The sequence below is a fragment of the Cibotium barometz genome, chromosome 34 (assembly GCF_041138505.1).
Source record: "Cibotium barometz isolate CiBa-2024 chromosome 34, ASM4113850v1, whole genome shotgun sequence".
Lineage (NCBI taxonomy): Eukaryota > Viridiplantae > Streptophyta > Polypodiopsida > Cyatheales > Cibotiaceae > Cibotium > Cibotium barometz.
Window position 1 is genome coordinate 13,695,040 of NC_141079.1, and position 26,577 is coordinate 13,721,616.

Genomic DNA, 26,577 nt, shown 5'->3' on the forward strand with positions numbered 1-26,577 from the left:
TCTAGCTGTGGTGCGTATCGTCATTAGCTGATCACAGCATATCTTACTCTACACAGGATCATCTGCTAATACTAGTGCCTCACTACATTTGCTCAACATCAGAGCCCACCACCCATACGCACGCTTCGGCTCTGTGCCACAAAGGTCTCAATGAGCGAGCCCGACCTATCCTCCAGGCCATCAACCAAATCCAGAGCACTATGACCCTCCATACGACAGAAAGAGACAGATCAAGGGGATTCTTCGCCAATATCGTTGGGTAGGAGGGAAGCTAGCCTGCACACACACACACACACAACCTCAAGCACAAAGAAATGTGAGAGTGCTGGAAAAGATGTACTCAATAATGATATAAAATGAAAGTACAAGTGAGTACTAAAAGACCTAGGGCTAAGTGTCCAACACACATAAGTGTGTTCACACGGGGAAAAAACCTGTGTCCAGTCATCACAGGGAAAAAGTGCCCGTGAGTAAGCTGGGTTCACCCCTGAACTAGCCGGGAGTGGACATGACCAATGACCAACAAACCCCCCTCAAGTGAATGGTGTGAACGGGTAGCAACAGGGTGATAAAGCTGTGAATGCTGCCCTGCACTATGCAACACAATAAAAGTGAAATGCAGTGCCAATGGAAAAAGCAAGCATGGCAAAGATCATGTGGACATCAACTCCATCAAATCAAGAGGCATCGCATAATACCCCCATGAAGGCAAGTACCAAATGCTCTGTAACTACACCAGTGATAAGCATAAGAAGAGGTGGCGGATATACGCATGTGTAAAGGCAACAGGATCCAGAAGTCATGCCTATGAGACATGCAATGTAAGCTGCAAAAGTGAAACTCATCAATGGAGGATCCGATGAGGAAAAATCAGCAATGGGAAAAGCTGAAAATGGGGAGAAAAAGTGGGGGCTCGAGGCGGGCATCAGCCAATGCTATGAGAGGATAGGTAAACTCTTAGCGATGCCATGATCAGTGGCATGTATGGCAAGTGTAAAGATGCATAATCCCACAATGAATAATACACATGTGACATGTCAAAACCATGAAAGCAAGCCAACACTGGCCAAGTGTGTAAAAGGCACTCCCAGTAAACATCACATGTGAGAAAGTGACAATGTCAACACTGTAGAAACAATCCCGCTGCAAGGGAAAACAACATAAAAGGCATCTCCAGTAGACATTACATCAAAGAAAGCGTCCAGCATAGACCAGCATAAGGGTCAACAAGCATAAGTGACCATGAGGCATCACCAACTACATGTGGGCAAGTAAAATCCCCCCTGAAATGCATCTGCTAGACAATGCATACCATGGAGTACAGACTATAAAGCATAGTCATCAAAAGCAATGGCATTAGAAGACATCCCTACAGGCCCCAAAATCAATGCAACTAATTTGCTAATTTTCTAGCAATTTCTGAATTTTTGAAAAATTTGCCAAGAAAAAATCAGTAAAAAATTTACTGAACTTGCAGTGGGCAACTTCAACGGTAGTAGGTCGGCTCAGGTACAAACGGGCAGTCAACAGGTGGCGGTGTCGGCTGTACAGTGTAGCTGGTACAGTCGGGCGAAGCAAGGACAGTACGACAGCACAAGGAGAACAGGGCGGCGCAAAACGAACTGGGCGGTGCCAGATCTAGGGCAAGGCAACGGCGCAAGGTACAGAAAAACGCTGCGCAAAGACGACGCCAGATCTGGGGCGGGGCGGCACTTCACTGGGACTGGACGAAGTAGATCTGGGGCGGCACGAAGCTGGATCAACAGATCTGGGGCGGCAGGAAGCTGGATCAGCAGATCTCAGGCGACGCGCAGGACCGGCGCAGGCACAGTCGGGCGACGGCGACTCAGGTACAGTCAGCGACGACGGCGCACAGCACAGCGTACGGACAGCACACAACAACGTACGGACGGCGCACAGCAACAGTCAGGTAGTTCAAGTCGCCAACAGCAGGGGAGAGAAGAACACGACTGTTTTTTTATTTGTTTAATAAAAATAAATAAGAGAGTGTGGCGTGTAAAGTGTGTAATAGGCTGAAGGTCAAGGGCAATGGGGAAACCCTAACCATAACCAGGCTCTGATACCAATGTTGGGTAGGAGGGAAGCTAACCTGCACACACAACCTCAAGCACAGAGAAACGTGAGAGTGCTGGAAAAGATGTACTCAATAATGATATAAAATGAAAGTACAAGTGAGTACTAAAAGGCATAGGGCTAAGTGCCCAACACACATAAGTGTGTTCACACGGGGAAAAAACCTGTGTCCAGTCACAAGGAAAAAGTGCCTGTGAGTAAGCTGGGTTCACACCTAAACTAGCTGGGAGTGGACATGACCAATGACCAACAAATATGACATGCTCCCATCACATAGGCCTGACATTTCCTCCCCATCAAATCGGTTCTAGCTGAGGTGGGTATGGTCGTTAGCTGATCACGGCATATCTTACTCTACACAGGATCATCTGCTGATTATATGTACACACTAGTGTTACATGTTCTTTCAGTTTTCCATGGCTCAGTATATCCATGGTACCATTGTATCACTTTTGGTCTCATAGACCCTTGGGGTCTTTTGTAGACATTAATATTACTCTCTCTCTCTCTCTCTCTCTCTCTCTCTCTCTCTCTCTCTGGACATGGAGAGCCTCTTGATAGTCATTGACTCACCTGCGCTGGATATTCTAGATGGATGAGGATGATACCCCACACACATGGGCTTCTTCATGTATTGCCATGATATGGAAGTACAGATTTCCAGATGTATCCAGAGATGCCTAGCATCTCTGTTTTTATTTTCCATGACTGAGTTATCTCATGGAACTATTGTAACACCTTGTTTGGTCTAATAGACCCTTTGGGTCTTTTGAAGATGCTCTCTCTCTCTCTCTCTCCATTCATATTACACATGGTAGTTGACCCTTAGCTTTTTATTTTTATTTTCAATGTTCGCGCTTATGCGCACTTGCGCCTAAGTGCACCCCGAAGTGGATTGTAATGATTGTGATGTCATGTCTTTTGGTCCCATATGCCTTCAAGGCATTCCGCGGACATTAATATGACTTTCTTCTCTCTCTCTCTCTCTCTCTCTCTCTCTCTCTCTCTCTCTCTCTCTCTCTATGTGTGTGTGTGTGTGTCTGTGTGTGTGTCCTAACTGTTTCCTAGAAAAAAAAAACTGATGCAGAATCCTGCCTGAATCATCTCTTGGGGACGTTCAGTTGGTTTTTTCAAGAAGAGCTTCACAGCTGCCGTAAGCAACTGCAACTGCACTTGAGCTGGCTCCTCTGGAAATGTTTCAAGAAAGCTTTCAAGCAACTCATCTGCATTGTCTATCCGTTCAGCATACTCCCCTATGATCCAAATCATAGAAGCCTGTATGTACCAAAATAGCATTAAAACCCTTACGACAGTAAGCGCAACACAGAAATGAAAATAGAAAAGCCTCATACCTTTGCCTCTGGCTCATCTAAAGTATCCAGGCTTTCACACAACGTGGCAATAATTGACTCATACCTGGCTCAACAAATTGTTAACGAGGATTGGAAGAGGTAGATCAAGAATGCACCAAGTAAATCCAAGTCACAAAATTCGGATGCTAGCTCTTACGTGTTGGGGTAGCGCCTGAAGATATCTTTGATAACGATGATGGCCTCCTGTACCACATAATTGACTTTGATTTTGATGAGGTCCAGTAGCACGCCTATGCATTTTTCAGCAGCTCGGTCCAGTTTTATGGCACACCGTCCAATGGCCCGGACAGCCTTCCGGACAAAATCCACATCGACTTCTGTGGCATATTCCTTGAACTCCAATAGAACCTGTAAACATGGGCAAAATGAGCCATGAGCAAAGTTTTGGGCATGTGGAATAGAGCCCACTCCAATCCTTCAAAAAGGAAAAATTCCACAACCTTAATCCAAGCATAAGGTGCAGTTGCTCCTGTCCTAATGAATAATGAACACAGCCCTCTGCAATCCTCCACAAAGAACGAACCCCACACCCTTAATCCAAGCATAAGGTGCAGATGATCCTTTCCCTCCTGTCCTACCCAGCACTTATTGAATATTCCATATTAAAAGTAAGTTATTCATCTGAGGCTGGACACAGATAGATCCCCACCCGTCTGACAGGGGATTGGACGGGCAAGATGCCCCTTCAAGCTTCACAAGGAGTCACAATGGGTCCCTCCCACCGAAGGGGACTGTAACCAGCCTGACTTGGGCTTGCAAGATACATCCACATCATTAATACAATGAACATGTTAATTCCTCATTAACCATAAATTTTTCTTGGCAGGCGTTTCACATTACCAGTAAAGGCATAACGAATTTATTATAAGGACAGTGGAAGGCTGCCCACCTGATCAATGTTGCGGTCTGATGCAAGCTTTATCATGATCTCAAGCTTCTCCATCTTCACATAGATGGGATCGTTATACTTGCAAAAGAATACCTTTAGAAAAAGCACTTGGTTAGGTTTCCAGATAGACTCAAGCTGGGGAAATTTGAGTTTTAAAAAAAGAAAGACTTCAGAGAGGAACACAATGTCAAGGAAAGCATTGGCATGCAACTTGTTACCTTTATTTCGTGAGCAAGGATATTGGGGCGTCGCTGGACAATAAGATTGATATTCCGTAGAGCCACATATTGGATTTCTGGTTCTGCTGAGATAAGAGTTACTAGTGGGGGAGCCATCTTCTTGCAAAGGTTCCGTATCACATCAGCACTTGTGATAAGTTCCATTTGTTGTAGAATAACCTGGAAGGGTACAGTTAACACAGTGATTAGTCATCTCCCCATAACAACCTTGCTAAATTGAAGAAGTAAGTTCCCTATCATGGTCTCTCATTAAAAGACTTTCCAAAAGAGAAAAGAAAAGAAGGGGGATGGGGGGTGGTGAATCATGCTAGGGTTCAGTTGGCAACTGAGTTAATAATCCCATAAAAACAAGGTAATTGATAGGGCTTGGGGCCTATACAAGTGAGTGGGTGTGATATCGATCTACTTTGGCACGTGAGATGGATATGGGACTGCCAAAACCCCTGATGGTTGCCAGGCATGGAATGGGACACAACCAGTAGTCATCCATAGGCAAGGTGGTCTAAATAAGATCTAAGCCATCCATGGGTTTTTTTTTTGGTTTGGGGACTCCGCGCGGGAGGAAGGGGGGGGGAGGGAGGGGAGGTATATGGAAGGGTTATCAGTTGGCTATTGGGAGAGTGAGTTAATAATCCCATAAAAGCAAGGTAATACATCGGCCCTGGGGCCTATATAAGTGAGTGGGTGTGCACATAACTAGGCATTGAGTGTGGATCTCGATCTAGTATGGACCATGAGACATGTGTGGGACTGGCAAACCCCCTGGTGATTGCCGGGCACAGAATGGGGTGTGACCAGTATTGGCATTTGTTGAAAGTTACCAATAACATACTCTAATAGGGCCTGGGACCTATATAAGCGAGTGGGTGTGTGCATAACTAAGTATTGAGAGTGAACCTTGATCTAGGTTAGCCCATGAGACAGACAGGACTGCCGAACTCCTTGCAGGTTGCCAAGCATGGTATGGGACGCAACCAATAGTCATCCGTGGGTTTATAATAAGATCGAACTCATCCATTGGATTTTTTTTGGGGGGAGGGGTAGGGTGGGGGTTGGGTTTTTTTTTTGGGAGAGGGAAAGGGGGTGGGGGGGGGGGGGGGGGGGGGGGGGGGGTTGGCCAAGTAAGATATATTGAACCATACAAGGGGTGCCTAAAAATCCTTTGGCAAATGCAGGGTTGCAAGATCATTCCCCTCCTACTTGTTGTAATACCCCTTGGTGGTTGCCGGGCATAATATGGGGCACAATTAGTAGTATCCGTAGGTCTATGATAAGGTATAAGTCATTCTTTTTTTTTGGTTGTTGTTGTTGTCTGTGTGCTGGGTTGTTTTTTTCGGGGGGTGGGGTATTGAAGTAACACCTATTGAACCATACAAAGTTTTGGTTGATAAAAAGTGAATCCTTTCAATCAAAGAAAAAGGTGTTTCAATCCTTTCAATCAAAGAAAAAGGTGTTTTACCTTGACTGCTGAAAGCACAACTGCACAATTGGCATGCTGCAGGCGAGGAGTCACACGCTCCACAATATTTTCTGCATCACGGGCATCTTTTGCTTTGTATTTTGATAATGCATCCAGAATAAAAACTTGACCCCATCTGAAACCATGTGGCGAAGCTGTTAAATGCAATGCCTTTTTCCTTATATAAACAGTGCACAATGTAAAGCCAAGACCTTCATCAAACTTCAAATGTGAGCACAAAGGACCCTTCCACCTGCCCAGCCCTTGGTCAAGCCTTCAGCACCCAACCAAGGCTAGTCTAGGTCTTGCTATGGGCCTGATCAGGCCCAAGACGTGCTCTTCACCTGCACGTCAAGCTCTATCCTAATATTTGCCCCTTAATCTCTGTTCAATCCTGCACCTTCTATTCCTGGCCCTTCATCATCAGAGGCCAACATCTCGGAGACTAGAAAACCCTTAATAGGCATGATCCTACACTACCTACGTGCAGCCCTGAGCCTCACAACCACTTTGGCCTCCGTTACTTTATCAGATATGGCTCCACAATAGCCAACATTCACACAATCTCTCATAGTTCCCGAGTAGCATGGCACATGCTTTCACGCTTGAGATGATGCATCTGACGTACATGAAGCTTACAAAGTTACAAAGAATCCTGCTAGACCTACTATAAATACTAACTGCTTGCTAAGCTCTTGCACTATCTTGGGTGCAAGCCCACTATTTTGGGCTGCGACCAGGGCAAGGAACTTAGGAAGTCCTCTCCCACCTGAAAGGGTGTACTGGAGTAAGACACCCTGGACAAATCTACATTAATCGCTGCTCTTCAGGCTGCCATTGAGTACTGGATTGATGATGTGTTGCAGCTCTTCAAGACTGGTCTTCTCTCCTTTGGTATGTTTTATCCCTTGGTGATGAGCTTAAGTTTCACCATCTATAGACTGAAGGGTTAGAGGGCTACCTGACAGTGCAAAGGAAAACCTGTAGAGAGTGTGTTCCAAGAAGAACCAAGAAAATTTCACCATCTATAGACTGAAGGGTTAGAGGGCTACCTGACAGTGCAAAGGAAAACCTGTAGAGAGTGTGTTCCAAGAAGAACCAAGAAAATTTCATACAAGCAGCAGCAGCATATTCACGGCACTTCAAACAAAATTCAAAACCTTTCCACTTTTAGCTCCTCCCTGAGAAGGGGCAAACATTTCCATAAAGATACAGTACACCTACTCTGTGCACTCATTGAGAGCTGCCAGAAGCTTGAAAAGAGTGTGACTTGTGATCTCAAAAATAGCTTTACTGCTGCTTTCTTGTATCTCCGCCAAGGCTGCCACAGCATTGGCAACAACCATGGGGTTGCTATCTGATATCAGATCCTTCAATGTCTCTAAAAACCCACGATCCTCCACTAGCTCTGCATTAATATCATAAAGCTTTGCCACACAAATGGCAGCCGTTTTGCGAACATAGGGATCATCATCCTGCATCACAGCAGCATGAATTGAGAAAAAGAATTCAACCAAGCCCTACACACACAGATGTGAACTCCCTGCATTGAAGTAGCTTAAAAATAACTCAGACCTGCAGAATCAACATGTATGAATAGAATATCATACACTAAACCAAGTATCCAAATGATTGACTTTAAAGAATGTGCACCACCTTTAAACACCTTTGAAGTGGATCGCAAAGATACTCTGTTATTTTATCCACTCTAATACAACCCATGGTCCGCACGGCCAATGCGCGTATCAATGGGTTCGGGTCTTGTGAATCCTGCCATCATCAACAAAACCTTTCATGAGGCCATCACTTTTTTTACTTGATGTTTACATGTTGCTATTCCGTAAACAAACTCTAGACCCCCCCCTCTTCCCCCTTCCCTAAACCACCACACTAAATCAACAATACCAGATTTTTACACAATACTCACCTTCACAAAAGTGTTTACTGCGAGAATAGCAAGATCAGGCTGGCTTTTTGCATAGTTGATGAGGTAAAGGTACACCAGCTTCTTCAGCTCCAGATTCTCAGTTTGCATGCAGTTCACCACATCTGTAAAAAGCATGGAGACATCCTTGCCAACTGTCATTGCAGCTATCACCTTCTTTACAGCGTCTTTCTTTTTGTCCTGCAGTCAAATAACCACTTGATTGATACCTCTTTCAAAGACTTAATGAGAAAAGATTGCTTGATTGAATATCCTAGTAATTACACCAAATGGGAAGAGCACTTGATGGAGAGTGTGCACCACTTTTTGTAGGATATATGATACTAAAAATGTAACACTTCATTTTGAGGTGAGTGTATGTGGGATGGGGGATGTGACCCACACACCCCTATATTTGCTTATGTTTGTGTGCACACCATGCACACATGTGTCTGTACCTACACACAAGCTATCGCAACTAACAAACACGCAAAGAAGCCCTGTACCTACACACAAGCTATCACAACTAACAAACACGCAAAGAAGCCTTTTATCAAGGCACCATCTCAGAGCCATTTGGAGTTCATGCCTCATTAACTTAATCACGTCCAGGTTATTACCAAGAAAAGCCTGTAGAAGATTTGCAGTTCACAAGCCAAAAGTGTGGGAAAAGGGACAACCAATCAGAATCTAAAGAAGGAAATTGGCCAGAGTCTTGATAAGAATCTGAAAGGATAACGGATCCTTCAGCTGGTTCATAGCAAGAGTGACTGTCCAAGCTTCAGCGATTCACAGATGCACCATCATCAAAACCTCCATTCCTAAACCATGGGACAAGCATGAAAGCAACCCATCAGTTGATTGGGAGCATTTTAAATCATTATCACAAAGGGCTTCCAGCTCGAGTAGTTGTTCAAGCTGACAATGGTTCAATGTCCACACCCAAAACATTGTCCAAAAGCTTCAAGATCCCCTACCACCACGCCAAAAATAGAATTTGGACATTGTAAAGGCCAAACTGTGTATTAGAAACCAAATTTTCAAGCAGATTCTCAACTGACACCTCAGTAGTATGGTGACTAGACCGAAGTAGCCAGGTATTCTAAACAACACTCCAAATCTTCCTAAAGGCCAAGGAACCCCATTTAGCTCCTCTCTACATAATAATTTGGAGTGTCCGCTAAGTTTTGTAGACTAGTCTTTAAATCAAACTCACAAGTAGATTCTTGAATGGAAAACAAACATTGGCCCAAACTCGGACCCCATCCAGTCCGCTACCACTAGAACCAACACCATGACCTCGCATTGTTACAATCGCACCAACTCCCACAAAGCCTGGCATGTCTGACTCTTTCACTATTTTCTTCATGTATTTTACATTTATATGTAGTACAAGACTCTCAAAAAAGGCGGAGCTAGAGTTGCAAACCCCCCCCCCAACGGGCGTCCTGCTTCCTCCCTGCATTCACACTATCACCATTTGGTCCCTTCACCAATCTTGAACGGTGTTTAACACACTCAATGGAACCAAGGTGTGAACGGGGATTTTCCACAAAAGAAAGCTAAAGCATTCACCGGCATATTTTGGCCTGAAAGATGGCAACATAATATGAGTTACAAGGGATTTTATTTGTTAATTTGATTTTTTAAGGCAACAGGTTCACACATCATTAAAGTGTGGCCGAATTTATCACTTCTAGAAGCATGAGTAGCTGGCGCCCTCATCTCCTGGCCGGCAGCAGCATGCTCTCTCTCCCTTGAATGCTGGCCCGTACAGCAGGGGATCTTCAAGCGTCTTCTTCTCTCTGGCCAACTGCAGTAGCTTGCTCTCCCTCTCTCTGAGCACTCGCCATACAGAAGCAGCAGTGTTCTCTTCCTCTCCTGAGCACTGGCCATACAGCAGGGCAGCAACGAGTTCTTGCTCCCTTATGAGTGTTGGTCGTACAGTACAGCCGCAGTCGCCTGGCGTGTTCACTCCTCCTACAATGCTGGCCGTACGGTATAGCAGCAGCAGTCACCTGGCGTATTCTCTCCTCCTACGATGCTGGCCGTACGGTATAGCAGCAGCAGTCTTGGTGTTCCCTCTCCTGATGCCCTGGCCGTACAGCAGGGCAGTAGCCTGTTTCTTGTTTCCTCTGAGCACTAGCCGTACAGCAGCTTTCTCGCCCTTCTGATGTGCTGGCTGTACTGCAAAAGAGCATCTTTCTTTTCTCTGAGGGCTGGCCGTACAGCAATTTTCACTATCCTAAGTGCTGGTCGTACAGCAGGACATCACCTTCTCTCTCTTTTCCCGGAGTGGCCACCGGTTTTGGGGGCTGTTTCCAGGCTGATTTATATCGGTTCTTGGTACTGTTGGTATCTAGATCCTTGAATAGTGGTTGCTAAGGAAGCTTTGTGGAAAATCCGGTGCAAGACCTTGGTCTATTGTAACAGTTTATTCTTTGAATAAAGAAGTTCCTACGGGAGGCCGATCATTCTCGCTCAGTGCGGTGTTCTTTTGGTGATTGTTTATTATTGTTCTTCCGCTGTGTTTTCATAGCTCTATTTGGTATATGAAGTATCTGTCTATAGTTCCGGGTCTCCATCTTGTTACATTGGTATCAAAGCTTAGGCTTTCTCAGAAGCGGAGGCTTTCTCGGAACGGAGGCTTCCTTCCAATATTGAGAAAGAGAAAAGATCAAAAGTGGGGACTACAATGACCAACAGCTTTTCTATTGAGCTTATAGAAGCAGTCGTGTGTCCAGAGCATGAGCAGTAGTAGACATCTTGGCATAAGGATTTATGGATTCACAGAATTTATCCTTAAAGTATGGAGTTGGCTCGTGTTCAGCACTCATTCCATATGTAGACTATTCTTTAAATCAAACTCGCAAGTAGATTCTTGAATGGAAAACAAACATTGACCCAAACTCAGATCCCATCCAATGCGCTACCACTAGAACCAACACCAAGACCTCGCATTACAAAACTATGAATTATTTATTAGTAACATCGACTAGCTGATTCTAGACTATGAGTTGTGCACATCCCTTTTGCATGTATGTGGATGGATCCCCAAGAAGGACTCCGATGTGATCCACTGACATGTCACCAGGAATTTATGTCTTTTGTAGGTATGTGGATGGATCCCCAAGAAGGACTCTGGTATGAGCCCACTAACATGGCAAGATAAGATGTGTGGCTTATGAAGCCTGACATGATAGAACATGTGTGGCTTATGAAGCCTGACATGACCGAACATGTGACTCGTGAAGCCTAACATGACAGAACATGTATGGTTGATGTCACGGAAGGGCAGTTGTAATACGGAAATCTTATCAATCATGAAAACTAAATAAACACATAAGCATGCCAGATAAAAGAAAGATGTCAGCTCTGCACAATACACCACACTAGGGGCCAGAAGATGGGCTGAAACCCCCCTGCCTCCCCCCCCCCTTCCCCTTATAGTTAGATTACCAAAAAGGAGTCTGCTTCCGAATACAACTTTGCGAGTGCCCATGGATTCTCCACTGGCTAGCACCTATTTCTTCCAGTACAGTATGAAAACAAAACAAAACATATGCTGAATTTTGATGCCAATCTTCAGCACCAAAGGGCATTCCCGACATTAAGCACATGTAGGACAACCATGGACAGCCCATAGCACTCCCACATCAGCCTGGGACAGCCCCGCATCTTCATCTTCTCTTGTCTAGCTCACAGAGCAAGTCGACCAGCTCTCAGAAGCCACAAGGGAAGTCGACCAACAGCAGTTCACAAGCCAAATGGTCTCCGATCAATAGAGGATGTTTTAAACACATGTAGACCACCTGTTAGTCCCAAACAGGTGTGCACATACAAGTCCACAAGGTGCCCAAGCGTCCCCGTTCCATGGAGAACACACACAATAATCTCAAGCATTGTCCAAGTGTCACCATTTGGCCACCCAATTGGTCCACCCGTGCTTTCTTATCATGTATGTACATTGGACTCGTGTCCATGGCAGTTCTATATGCCGGAAATTGATGCCACTCAAGTGATACTGTGGACTTAGCTTTCCGTTGGGACTTGTGCCTCCGTGTACATGCCCGGAAATGCTTGGTGGATTGGTGTTCCATTGGGTCTGGTACCTTGTGTACTTGCTTGGAGAACGTCTATTTTGGTATAGTCTCATGAACGGGGATTGTCCATACCAACGTTGCATAGCATAGCATCTTTATGTGCTTGCTTGCAATTGAAATTGCATGCTGTTTTCATGCTTGCTTGACCAATGTGTAGTTCCGGGTAAGGGGACGCCCGCCTGCGAACCGTGCGTGTGAAATTGTCTATTGACATGGTTATGTGGCATGTGACAGGTGGTAAGTATTGGTCATAAACCTAGCCTTAGGAGTTAGCACTAATTTATAAGTGAGTGTGTGCACACTTTATTAAGTTTTGGGCAACCAAAACTCACTTATAAATTATGACCAGCCCGGTGTTCACACACACTGATGTCCCGAGGTGGACATAACCCAATGTCCACCCCCCGGACCTTATCCCCTTTGTACAAAGGGAGTAACCAAACATGTGTCCACTCTAGCTTGCTCCACAAAGCACCTGCCTGCCACCTACACTGGACAACTCACCACCTCACTCCTCCTCCTCTCTCTAGAGATGGGCGCCTCCTTTATGAGGGCTGTTGGGCTGTGCATTTTCTGCACATTCTTCTTCCCAACTCCATTTCCAAGCTTGCTACGGTATTTCTCAAGCTTCCAAGAGTGTTTCCGGATGCTAATCACTCTCCCACACACTCTCATGGTGTTTCTCAAGCTTCCAAGAGTGTTTCCGGATGCTAATCACTCTCCTACACACTCTCAATAACTAAAATTCAGCAAAACAGCTCTCTTTATTGTTGTAATTTCTGGTCTTTTTGCTGAAAACCCTAATTTCAATCCTCCTTTCTCAAGTTGAACCATAGGGGAAGCTTTCCCAAGGTTCCCTTCATCCTCTTGAAGACTTTTGTCGTCGCGAAGAAATGCGACAAATCGAAGATCTCTTCACTCCAAGGACTTCCATCGCGAAGACTTCTGCTATCATCGACTCTACTTGCAATTGGTAAGCTTTAATGATTAAATATGGAAGCAAGTAGCAAGAGGGAGGAAGCGGATTACAAGATCACATACCCTGTGTAGTGTTCTCTTGTCCTACGTGCTCTCTTGCAGATTGTTGCTACCATGTGTTGGTGGAACAATAGAGAACAGATGGTAGGGAACATGGGCACTTGAGAGGATAGTGTGGATTGCAAGTCTACAACAACAACCACTTGTTTGCAATATTGTATTCATATGCATCGGTATGGAAATCTGGTCAGAAATGCCCATGACACTATGTATTTGATTCTCCCAAGATCAATATACTTTATTTGAAGGAGGGCTCGGCCGTTCCGGCTCATTGTGTGTCTCTTGTCAATTCAGCAATTTACTTCTTGTATTTGAGCAAGTGTCCATCAAATCTTAGTGTATTTAAGTGTATTGATTAGCATTGTGTTCAACCAAGTTACATTGGTATCAGAGCATACGGTTCTCTTTCACTTCTATCGTGAGAGACGATCACCATGAACACTTGCTATCTCTACACTTAGAACATTATGGACAGCCATATAATGAATGTTGGAGATGCTAATACAAGAGGCAAGGACAATGAAATGCATGCCTCCAATGCTTTATAGGATGAGCAAACTCATGTGGTGCACAATAGGGAACATGAATATGTGGGACAGCCGTCCCGTGGCAAAGAGAAGATGCAGGAAGAAGAGTCCATAGTCTTGAGGACTGAACTTACTCGTATGCAGGCTCTTCTCCATGCACAACAAGAAGAATTGAATCTCTACCACCGCGAGGATCCATTGGTACATGACTGTTTGAAAGCCAAGAAAGCTGAATCTTATATGGATCATGCAATGGCAATGATTGCTCAAGAGTTGCACATGCAACCGAGGGATGCAGCACGTGCATACTTGGCTCGTACCGAGGATGCCTATGCAAAAAAGACAAACATCACACATGTCTTGGAATCCCCCGAACAAGAACTTATGTCTAAGAGAATGAATCTCCATGCTATGGGAGAGGAACAATCAGTGATTTCACTCCATGCAGGAATACCTTATGTAGCCCGTGAAGGATACAATGTTTATGGCAGTGGTCAAAATGTATGTCAAATGCCATTGCCGGCTGAAAATGTGCATGCACAACACATGCATCATGGGCTGTAATTTTCCGTTGGTGCAGGTATTCCGCGTATCTCTCATGCCACTCATGCCTTCGAGTGTGCTCGTGAGAGAGAAGTTATGGCTGAAAATGTATCAATGCATGTTGAGGGGCCAACCATGCCTCATGCTTACAGGGCACATGTATCTATGCCTTATGCATCGCCTTTTGGTCCTAAAATGATGATAGTCACACAGGCGCGTCCCAATGGACAAACATGGGAAAAAACATGTTGAGATGCACACACATTCATCAAAGTCTCGTGACTTCAAAGCCGGAGACAAATCTGTGAAGTTTGACACACATCATGGGAAATATGATGCATCAAAGGCACTTGCTTTTATTGCCCAGTTTGATATTGCTTTCAGTGATGAGGATTTCACTCAGAAATCCATGATCCGGCATGTAAGCATGTTCATGAAAGGCAGTGCTGCCCATTGGTGGCTCACGGAGAAGCTCTCACCGAATTCTGTTAGATCATGGAAAGAGTTCAAGGAAAGGTTCTATACTCAATACTTGCCTCCCAATGCATTGAATGAGATAACAATGAAGTGGGAAAGCAAAATGAGGGGGAATCGGTAAATGCATATGTACGAAAGTTTTGGAAAGTGCTTTTGGAGGTGTCTCCATTTATGCACGTCACCGAGGCGGAAAGGAAGAGAAGGTTTCAATCGGGATTGCAACCCGTGTACAAAGCGGGACTACAAATGTATCCTGGTCATACCTTACACCAACTAATCGCAGCCGCCGCCGCCACCGAGCAATTGAAACTCAAATTGAGTCGATCCAATAAGACTAAACCCTCATTTCAAGGCAAAGAGAGGGCTGTCCAAAACCTACAAAATAATGGACAACCACCTAAAAAGGACCAAAACCAAGATAAAAGCTAAAAATAACACTACCAAGAAGCGTCCCTTCAAACTGAGAGACTATAGTCTCACTCCAGAGAAGAAAAAGCAATATATGAGCGAGAGGAAATGCTTTACTTATGGTAGCACCGAGCATATTGCAAAGGCATGCCCAAACAAGAAGAAGCGTGATAATGCAAATGCATCAAAGCCTAATGTGCATATAGTTCCGGATGTGCACGAAAATACTTCACATGATAGCAAAGACAGGGTTGTATGTAAATCTTGGGGACAGCTCAAGGATCAGTCCGCTTTGTTCATGTTTAATGATTGTCTAAAAAATTTCATATCCACACAGATGGCAGTTGCTTTGGGTATTGAAGTGGAGGATTTGGGTCCTCAAATTGAATCAGGGACTGCCTTTGTTGGTAGAGAAGTGCAGGTCATGCCTTTTTTTGGCAAGTTGCGCATACACATTCAAGGCTATGTGGATCATGAGGATTTTCTTGTGGGGCCTTTGAATGGCTGTGATGTATTAGTTAGAAAGCCTTGGCATACACGTATTGATCCGTGCAAGGCTTACAAGACCAACAGGATCACCTTCATGCATAAAGGCCAAGAGCATGTAATTGATGCTGGTGAAGAGAGTGATACCATTTCCCTTGAATCTCATGTACAAATTAAGAAAGTAATGAAAAAGAGTGTTTTTGCGTACTTGATTTTTGTACGAGATCATGTTGAGGAAAATAATGTACATGTAAACACTCTTAGTAATGATAGGCTGAAATTTTTGCAAGAGCACAATGATTGCTTTGCTGATGAGTTACCAAATGAGCTGCCACCCGTACGACCGGAAGATCATCCAGTCTATCGTGTAAGTGCATCCCAAAAAGAGGAGACCATAAAGGGTGAATGAGCTTCTTGAGAAGGGTTTGGTTCAGCCAAACTCTTCCCCATATTGTTCACCCATCCTCTTGGTTCAAAAGAAACGTGGATCCTTTCGTAAGTGTGTGGATTATAGAGCTTTGAATAAGCTTACCATCAAGAATCGGTTTCCGATTCCACGCATAGACGACATCCTTGACAAGTTGGATGGATCGGCATGCTTTAGCCGAATTGATCTTAGGAGTGGATATCATCAAGTGCGTGTAGTGCCTGAAGATGTACACAAAACTACTTTCAGGACAGCATTTGGACTTTATGAGTAACTTGTTATGCCTTTTGGTCTTACAAATACCCCGGCTACATTCAATAGAATGATGGATCGCATATTCCGTGGGTACATGAAATTTACAGGTGTCTTCTTTGATGACATCCTAGTCTTCTCAAAGACCGAAGAAGAGCATAAAGCTCATTTGCCCATTGTTTTTGAAGAACTCCATAAGCATAAACTCTTCATAAATGCAAAGAAGAGTGAGTTCTTCTTGTCAAACATGCATTATCTTGGGCATATTGTGTTCAAAGATGGAGTGCAGATGGATCCTGCAAAGATTGATGCAATTCGGAATTGGCCCAAATTGAGTTCGGTGCATGAGATCCGTAATTTTCTTGGATTATGCTCTTACTACCGCAGGTTCATTCGGCACTTTGCATGGATTGCTTCTCCTTTGCATGATTTGACAAAGAAGAAGGCCGTGTTCAAATGGACTAATGTAAAGAGAGATGCATTCCTCAAATTGAAAGATGCAAATACTCATGGTCCAATGTTGATCATTCCGGATTTGCAAAAGCCTTTTAGTGTGGAATGTGATGCATCTAGAAATTGCATAGGAGCTATCCTTAATCAAGAGGGACATGCCGTGGCCAATGAGAGCCGTAGATTGCATGATGGAGAGCTATCTCTTGGCATTTATGAGAAAGAGCTCTTGGCTGTAATTCATGCACTTATTATATGGAAACATTACCTTCTTGGGGTTGATTTCACTGTGAAGACAGATCACCAGAGTTTGAGGTATTTTCTTACCCAAACTAAGTTGTCAGAGAAGCATACGAGGATGGCCAATTTTCTCTCTATGTGTCATTTTCAGATCTTGCACAGCCCAAGAAAGAAGAATGTAGTGGCCGATGCATTGTCACGAAAGCTGTATGTAGCAACCATCTCCGTTGTCTCTCATGGGGACTTGTCTGCCATGCATGATTTGTATCATACGGATGATGATTTTCCCACTATTTGGGCTGATTTCATGACTGGTCATGCACATACCTCATATGTGATCAAAAAGGGTTCTCATGAAAGATAATTGCCTATGTGTGGTGTCTGACATGAGGCAAAAGGTTTTGGATGAGTCCCATGCTCCTCCATATGCTGGTCATAGAGACATAATGCCTACTACGCACATGATTGAGCGGTATTTCTTTTGGCCAGGTATGCGGAAGGACATAGAGGCACATGTATGTGTATGTATCACCTGTCAAAAGGTGAAATTTGATAGGCAAAAGGCACCACGTCTGCTTCAGCCATTGCCTATTCCCACACAACCATGGAAAAGTTTTACAATGGATTTCATTATGGACTTGCCACGCACCCAACAAGGTAATGATGCAATTTGGACAATTGTGGACAAGTTTAGCATGCAAGCTCACTACTTGCCGATCAAAAAGACCATCAAAGCTGAGCATATGGTTAAAATATATCTTGCACAAGTGTTCAAGCATCATGGAATGCCGAAGTCCATTGTGGGAGAAAGAGATCCCAGGACTACAAGTCTCTTTTGGCAAGCCTTATTTAATAATATGGGCACCAAATTGGACTTCTCATCAGCTTATCACCCTCAAACGGATGGACAAAGTGAGGCTGCAAATTCAGCCATGTCGGATCTCTTGAAATGTTATGTAACGGATCATAAGTCTTTTTGCGAGAAGTACTTACCGCTTGTGGAATTTGCATACAACAACATGGTGCATGCATCTACGAGAAAGGACCCGTTTGAGATTGTTTATGGTAAGGTGGTTTTACCACCCATCCTTCGCACAAAGGATGAGATATTTGCAGCTGATGAGTATGTAAAAGACTTGGATATTGCTTTTGCTCAGGTGCGGACAGCCATTGCAAGGTCAGAAGACGAGCATAAAAAGACTGCCGACAAGCATAGAAGGCAATTGGATGTTAAAAAGAATAATTGGGTATTGCTGAAATTTGAGAAAGCAAGACTTGCAAAGAGGCCTGGCAAAGAGGGTGCATATCCTAAGCTTGCAACCAGATACTATGGGCCTTTTCGAGTGATCGAGAAGATTAATGAAGTGGCTTTCAGATTGGCATTACCTAGTCATTGGCACATACACAATGCTTTTCATGTGAGTCTCCTTCGCAAGTATGTAGGGCCGGAGCCCAATGAAACGTTCATTGAGGACCCACCAGCAGTGGATGAGCTTGAGGAGATCTTGCAGCCAGAGCAGATTGTGTATCACAAGGAACGCAAGCTTGCTGCACGCAAAGTTGTCAGGCGTTACCTTGTGAAAATTAAGAACTATCTTCCCATTGATGCTGCTAAATCGGTAGATGAAGAGTTCTTTAGAGATTGCCCGCATGTACTTCAGACATATTTGGATGCTTTTCCGTTGCGGACAACTATTTAGAAGCCAGGTGCTTTCTTAACCTCACCATCATTCTCATCTCTCTTGGCTCCCAAGATGGACATAACCCAATGTCCACCGCCCAGACCTTATCCCCTTTGTACAAAGGGAGTAACCAGTGTAGAAAATATGAAAGCAAGAGCAAACTAGAAATGAAACAAGAACACAAATGAAAGACAAAGAGTTACCTTGAGACGAGTGTAGACAAGACACAAGATTGATACTTTCATTGATGTGACACCCACAATATATAGGTGAGAAGTACAAGATAGCGTAGACTGACTTATGGGACAATTATAGAGGTGCCACATGGCACACACTTAAGACTAGACAAATGTAGACTAGAGAAATAGTACACCTAGTGTGCACTTATTTCCAACACCCTCCTTAAGTGGACACTAGGAGGAAGACAGAAAGACAAGACTAGAAGACAGACATAAAGACCTATAGACTGAGAGACAAGACAGAAGACATGACAGACAAAGATCCTGAGACACCCCTCCTCAAGTGATATCCTCATATGGGTTCACAAGGATAGGGACAAGATGGATCTAAAACAAGACACGGTCAAATTGATAGACAAATAGACAGATAGACAAGACTAGATAGACAGAAGACTGATTGTAGACCTGACTGTAGACAAACAGATGGACCTTGAAGACATCCCCTCCTCAAGGGCAATCTCTGCCTCTTGGGTAGGGACAAGAGAGAGGTCAAAAAGCATAATGAGTAAGACACTAGAACCCCTTGACCTACATCATCGGTGGTCAAAGTGGTAGACAAGAAAGGTGAAGTAATCAGAAAGCCCACTCCTCATCATGTGAGGAATGAACAGCAAGATCTGCTGATGTAGATGCTGCAGCAACATGGGCTGAGGTAGATGCAGGGGCTGATGTAGAGGTTTTAGAGTAGCAGTCCTTCTCCCGGTGATTATCACGGCCACAAATGGTGCATGGATAAGCCTTGAAGCAGTCCTTCTCCATATGATTAGTTTTTCCACAATGGGTGCAAGGCTTTCTTACCTTAGAACCTCCTTTCTTTGCTAAAAATGCAGTGTCAGTTACCTTTTGTTGTTTTGTTCTTTCCTCTTCTTGGAGAGCATTGATGATACCTTCAAGAGTAGGATTATTGTGATACTTGAAGGTAGTGACAAGAGTAGCATAGGTGTCAGGTAAGCTTTTGAGAAGCACAGCAACAATAGCAATATCTTCGGAGATGGGGGACTTCACTGATGCAAGCTGAACCATAAGACTGCGAAAATAATTGACATGAGAGGCTATAGTAGCTCCCTCCTGCATATATAGATCAAAGAATGAGATCATAAGTGCAATCTTAGAGTTTTTAGAGCGGGGTCCAAAAAGGGTATCCAAAGTGATCCATGCTCGAGAAGCAGACTGTATGTCGGAGATGTGATGAATGTAATCATCTCCAAGACCGAGCAAGATGATAGTAGGGGCTTTGTCATTCTTGGCAGTGGGAGCATAAGTGATAACTTGCTCAATGTCGGAATCTTCGGGAGCAGCATGGTGAACAAGACTTTCTTTCATAAGATGGCACTTGATTTTGATTTGCCAAGTATGAAAGTTGGACCCATTGAATTTGTCGATAGACATGAGAGAATGAGTAGAAGAGGCCATGTGGGAAGGTCTTACCTCTTGCTAAAATGCAAGGGCAGTGTCTATTCCCTTACAAGATTGCAGAAATGAATGAAAGAAGAGATCCAAACTGTTTTTAGAAGCCGGCTCTCTCACCACTTGTCAAGGCCATAGCATGTGACAGCCCATCGAAGCATGAGGAACTAGCAGTTTGCAGATATGAGGATAAGAAAAGGACTGACCAGCAAACTGAAGGAGACAATGCACAGTACCTTGTAGACTCTTCAAGAGGAAGCGACGACAGAACTGAATGCAGCAAATAGCTCGTTAGGAGGAAAGTCGATCTGCAGCTGCCTCTAGATGATGCGCACCCTTGAGTCGATGAAGAAGGCAGCCAAAAGGAGAGCAGCAACAGTACAGCGGGCTGTAGCAATTCCAATATGACGGGCAGCAACAACTCCAAGAGAGAGAACAGTAGCAGCTCCACGAAAACGAGCTGTATGAGCCTGAACACATACAGGACTCCGCAGCAGCTACTGGAAAACAGGCCAGAACAGGGCGGACAGCAAGAAAGTGGGCCGACAAAAAGTTCAGGCCGGCGGCGGGCCTGTTTAGAATGTGAATAGGCTGGTCCTAAAAGCTGAGCACAGCTAGGGAGATTGTATCATAGGCTTTCTCAAAAACAAGGAGGAGAAAAATAAGATCGTACTACCTCAACCTGGCTGAAGCAGTCACCTCTTAGAAAGTGAAGATGTTGTCTAGGATGCTCCGATCCTAGGCGAAAACCTTCCGTGTGCCATGGATCATTTAAGTCCAATGGGGTGTGCTGTGACAGACTCAATGTCTCTCCCAGTTGGATCTCCCGATTGTCTCCAAAAAAGGAACCTGCATGGGTAATGCAATACGAAAGGTCTCCTAGTGTAGCGTTTATGACTAAGGAACCGTCCGTACACAAATACGAGCAGTGCATCTAGGGTGATAGGTTTAGGAACTCCTCTCTAGATCAAAATGGCCATGTCCAAATATTCTCCCTCGTACATAACTTGAGGATCTGACTGTCTAGCCTACCTATACCAAGGATCTCCAAGTGATGTAGCAAGATTCTCTCATCCTACCTATCAAGTGTACACCAGCAGTCTACCTTGCTAGATTTTTTAGGTCTCTCAGCAATCCCATATGGAATACTGAGTGGACACGAAAGTTGTGAACTATTGCGGGCATTTGAGATCTTCGTTAAGCAAGATTTCTATATTTTATTTTAGCATTTAGAATTTTTTTCAAGGCGGGAAAAGGGGGGGGGGAGGGGGGACTTGTACCGTACGATATCGCACCGTACCGCACCGTACGGTACGAATGGATTCGTACCGGTACGAGAAACAACTATGATAGGGATCTTGCACAGTACACCACACTGAGCGGGGAACAGGCCCCGCTCCCTTTCGGAAATTTATTCGAGAACAATCCACGAGCTGGCCAGGATCAATACAATCAATGAATACAAAACAAATAGATATGCCAATGTAGGATATCAAAGTCGATGTCAATGTCGATGTCGAGGCACGAGATCTCTGATGCTGAGCACACCACCCACAAGAATCTCTCACCAGACTAGTATCAGATCCAATATCCAAATGCACATCCAAGGAATCCAAATCCAAATTCCAAGTCCAAGTCCAAGTCCAACCAAGTCCTAGTCCTAGTTCCAAGTTCCGAGTCCAGGTCCAAGTCCAAGCTCCAAATCCAAGTCCAAGTCCAAGTCCAAGTTCCAATCCAAGTTCTAGTCCGAGTCCAAATCCAAATCCAAGTCCAAGTCCAAGTCCAAGTCCAAGTTCCAATCCAAGTTCTAGTCCAAGTCCAGATCCAAATCAAAGTCCAAATCCAAATCCAAGTTCTAGATCCAAGTCCAAGTATCACTCGCTCATCCCATAAATAATCCCCACAACTCCTACAGCCTTGTCGATGAAGGAAACCATGGGAAAGCTCTTTTTGGCAAGAAAACTGATATAAAACCTGTTTTTATGGTTTTCAAGTGATAAAAACCTCCAAAAAGCAGTTTTTAGGGTTTTGGAGCAATTTTAGGGTCTTTGAAATTTTCGGTTCGGCACGTTCGTACAGTTCCGTACGGCTGGACGGATCCGTACAATCGTACGGACATGTGATGACGTGGCACAACAGTTGATGGAGGCACTCTGAATCAACGGGCAACGATGAAAAATTCCATGATTTGGTTCATGATCAAGTAGATGATGATGGAGAAGATGATCTCCACGCTTCAATGAAGATGGCAACGTGATGAAGAGGTTCTTCTTAAACTTAATGCTCAAGAGAGGCTCATGCTTCTTTTATACTTAGGGAAGCCTTGCTTTTTGCTAAAAAGTGATGCTTTTGCTTTGCTTTTGCCTTTTACTTTGCTTTTGGTCTTTTTAACAGTAAAATATTACTCAACTTTAGTCAAAAGTTCTTGTTTTGCTTTTCTAGCTTCAAGGCCTTGCTTTTTGGCCCTAGAGCTGCTTAAAGCAAGGTCCTGAAGCTGCTTTTTGAAAAAACGGCTTTTAGCTTTTTGGTTTGGCTCAATCTCCTCTTTCCAATGGCGCCCTTGGCTCGCGGTCAACCCTGTTTGAATTTTGCTTTTTCTTGCTTTTTGACCTAGAATGGTGCTTTTTCTTAATCAAACCTTATGGACCCTGTCCCCATGTCTTCTTCCATCTGTCTAAGTCTGAGCATGGGTTTCATCATGTGAAATAGAGCTATGAGGGCCAAATAGTTACAGATCGAACCAAGGACGAAAGGACTGCAATCGCCGACTAAGGACCTTGGCTAGAATTTTGTAGGCAATCCCTAGGAGGGTGATGGGTCTCCATTGCCAAATCTCCAATTTGTAACCACCCTCCTTGGTCACCCACCCTCCTGAAAGAGTGCACATAGCGGAAGCAGAGTGGCACTAGAATGTGCTGAACAGAGAGTGCAAGAGAGAGAGAGAGAGAGAGAGAGAGAGAGAGAGAGAGAGAGAGAGATGGAGAGAACTATGCTGAATATACTAAAGCAAAACAGTACCAAGCAAGAGACACTACAAGTCTCATAAGTGAGGGAGCAAAATATGTACAAGACTGAATGAGAAATGAGAGGCCAGCACCCACTATTTATAGTAAGGGGAAGCTGGCCGACTGGAGCTGCACAACAGGCCGACTGGAGCTACTGGACAGGAAAATGCCAGAAAGGCTGGGAAAAGTCCAAAAAAATACTAGAAAAAGGGATGGCCATCCCACAAACAAGGGCCATGCAAAAGGGACCAAATGGGCACCATAAAAGAGCAGAATCTGGGGATGAATGTGCTAACACCCCCTCTCAGCACCAGATGCTGAACAAACTCTGAGAATCCGAAGATGAGGAGCCAAGGAAGCCTAAGAAACCGGCTTGGTGAACAAATCTACAGCATTCTCTACGGAAGGACAATACTCCAAATGCAAATATCCAGCAAGAACCCGTTCACGAACATAGTGATACTGAATCTCAATGTGTTTCGTACGAGCATGAAACACAGGGTTCTTGGCGATGGCGATGCAACTCTGATTGTCACACCAAAGAAGAGTAGATCCGGTAGGAGGACAGCCGAGCTCCTCCAATAATCTCCGCAACCATATCGCCTCACATGCAGCATGACAAACTGCACGGTACTCCGCCTCGGTAGAGGAAAGCGCCACAGTAGCCTACTTTTACTGCTCCAAGAAATGGCTCCAGACTCAAGTGAAAAAACACAACCAGTGGTCGAACGTCGTGTATCCGGATCTCCAGCCCAATCTCAGTCAAACCATCCAACAAGAGTGCGTCCTTGGCCATAAAAGATGCCAAAATCCGGAGTGCCACGCAAGTACCAAAGAACTCTCAGAGCACACCGCCAATGCTGCTGACGGGGTTTCGATGAGAAGCAACTCAATAAACTGACTGCGAAGCATATGTCCAATTGGGAGTAGGTCAACCATACCAAACAACCGACGAGAACCCGATACTGTCTCTGATCAGTCCCTGGAGAAGCATCAAGTGAAGGAAGCTTCTCACCAATATCCATAGGAGAAGATACTGGTTTGCACCCAGCCATCTCAAATCTGTTGAGAATCTCCCGAGTGTACTTCTGCAGAGAGAAGAAAATGTCCTTCGAGGTCTGCCAAATCTCAAAGCCAAGAAAATAATGCAAGAGGCCAAGATCCGTCATCTCAAACTCTGTCTCAAAAGCATCTATAACAAAACGAATCCGCACACAGTAAGACCCTGTAAAGATGAGGTCATCAACATAGACCACAATGATAACAATCAACCCCCTCTCAAGGAGGATATAAAGGTTCGAATCTGCGTGAGAACGGCGCAAGCTGAGCTTCTGAAAGAACTCATCAATCTCCTGGTACCAAGCCCGTGGAGCCTGCTTCAGACCATATAAAGCCTTCTTCAACCGGTACACATTAGGATCCTGTTTGCCCGGAACAACAAATCTTGGCGGCTGATCAATATAAACCCCCTGTGTAAGCTCTCCATTCAAAAAAGCCAACTTGACATCCATCTGGAAAATAGGCCATCTATGATGTCCTGCAAGTGCAAGAACGGTACGAATAGTAGTCATCCGGGCCATCGGAGCGAAGGTCTCATCGAAGTCGACACCAAGGCGCTGAGCATAACCCTTGGCAACCAACCTCGCCTTGTGCTTGTTCAAGTTGCCATCAGCTCGGAACTTTGATTTGAAGATCCAACGCACACCAATCACCTTACACTGCAGTGGCCTAGGCACCAAAATCCAAGTGCCATTCCGTTTGATAGCATCCGTCTCTCCCTGCATAGCACGACGCCAAGGCTCATGTGAAAGAGCCTCGTCTACAAAAGTGGATTCAGGATGACCATTAATGATAGTAGACATAAGAGCATAATTAACAAACATGTTGCCCTCATGAATTTGTTTCCCTATAACTCTGGAAGAACGCCGAAGAGAACCAGGCGGAGGAGCAGAAGGAAGTTCACGTAACCCAGAATCACGAACTGTCTGATAATACCAACCAAGTACAAATCTACTCGAACTCGCCGGAGGAGGAGCAGGGTCATCATCATCTGACTGAGTATCCTCAGCTGGAGGTGTAACAGAAGCAGCGGGAGCAGCGGGAGGAGGAGGAGGAGGAGAAGGAGGCAGTGACGGAGACGGAGGTGAAGGAAGAAGAAGCTCACCCACCCCCCTTTGAATATGTAGGAGTCTCGTTGAACACCACATCACGGCTCACAACAACTTTACCAACCTGAAGATCATAAAGAAGATATGCCTTGGACACAGGGCTATATTCGAGAAAAGTCATGCACTGAGACTTCGAGTCCAACTTGGAGCGGTGCTCCTTAGGCACACGAACATACGCCGTACACCCAAATATCCGGAAATGAACAACGGAGGGCTTCTATCCATGGAAAGCCTCATATGGAGTTTTGTCGGGAAGAGCAACAGTAGGAGACCTGTTCTGAATGTAGACAGCAGTGGAAGCCGCCTCAGCCCAAAAACGTCGAGGTAATGAAGAATGCTCAAGCATAGCATGGGCCATCTCCATAATGGTCCTATTCTTCCTCTCGGTAACTCCATTCTGTGATGGAGTATATGATGTAGTAAGTTGTCTCCGAATGCCATGTGTCTTGCAATATTGCTGAAACTCCTGGGATGTGAACTCACCCCCTCCATCGGTCTTGAGAGCCTTGATCGAGTGAATGGTCTCTTTTTCCACCTCAGCTTTCCAATCACTGAAGTGCTAAAAAGTCTCATCCTTGGTCTTCAGAAAGAAAACCCAAGTATATCTGGTAAAATCATCCCCCATCACGAGCATGTACAACGCCTTACTCAAAGACACGGTACTCATAGGACCAGATAAGTTTGCATGAATGAGAGCAAGTGATGTCGAAGATCTGTGTGTCACCTCCTTCCGAAAAGCGGCTCGGTGTTGCTTCCCCTGTAAACAAGAGGAACAGGCAAAAGATGAAGCCTTGATGGTTGGTAATCCCTCAACCAGCCCATCCTTCGAGGCTCGCTGCAGAAGCTGATAGCTCAAATGGCCAAACCGAGCATGCCAAAGAGCAGAAGAAGCACCAGAAGAAAGTAGAGCGGTCAACTTGTAGAGACCACTATCTTGGACTCCCTGAGCCAAGATGCTACCAGTCGCCTTATCACGAATGGTAATCCCATAACGAGAAAAGATCACCTCCGCACCCTGAGCTGTAAGAGCACTCACTGACAAAAGGTTAAAAGCCAAATCTAGAATATACAGAACGTTAGAGAAGTACCTCTTGTCCTCGTCAGAACGGAAGATGGGGATAATGCCATGTCCATGCACTGGCACAGA

General features: G+C 44.7%; 1 protein-coding gene across 1 annotated transcript in view; it reads right to left on the minus strand.

The window, feature by feature from the left end:
* Window positions 1-26,577, minus strand: part of LOC147618721 (beta-adaptin-like protein C) — an 83,848-nt gene that overhangs the window by 26,676 nt on the left and 30,595 nt on the right. Inside the window, exons 3-11 of the mRNA XM_086773757.1 lie at window positions 7,982-8,179; window positions 7,711-7,824; window positions 7,279-7,529; window positions 6,055-6,190; window positions 4,575-4,754; window positions 4,357-4,449; window positions 3,604-3,815; window positions 3,447-3,510; window positions 3,190-3,369 (exon numbers count right to left, since the gene is read on the minus strand). Of these exons, the coding sequence (XP_086629883.1) occupies window positions 3,190-3,369; window positions 3,447-3,510; window positions 3,604-3,815; window positions 4,357-4,449; window positions 4,575-4,754; window positions 6,055-6,190; window positions 7,279-7,529; window positions 7,711-7,824; window positions 7,982-8,179 (1,428 nt within the window). The remainder of the gene's footprint in view (window positions 1-3,189; window positions 3,370-3,446; window positions 3,511-3,603; window positions 3,816-4,356; window positions 4,450-4,574; window positions 4,755-6,054; window positions 6,191-7,278; window positions 7,530-7,710; window positions 7,825-7,981; window positions 8,180-26,577) is intronic.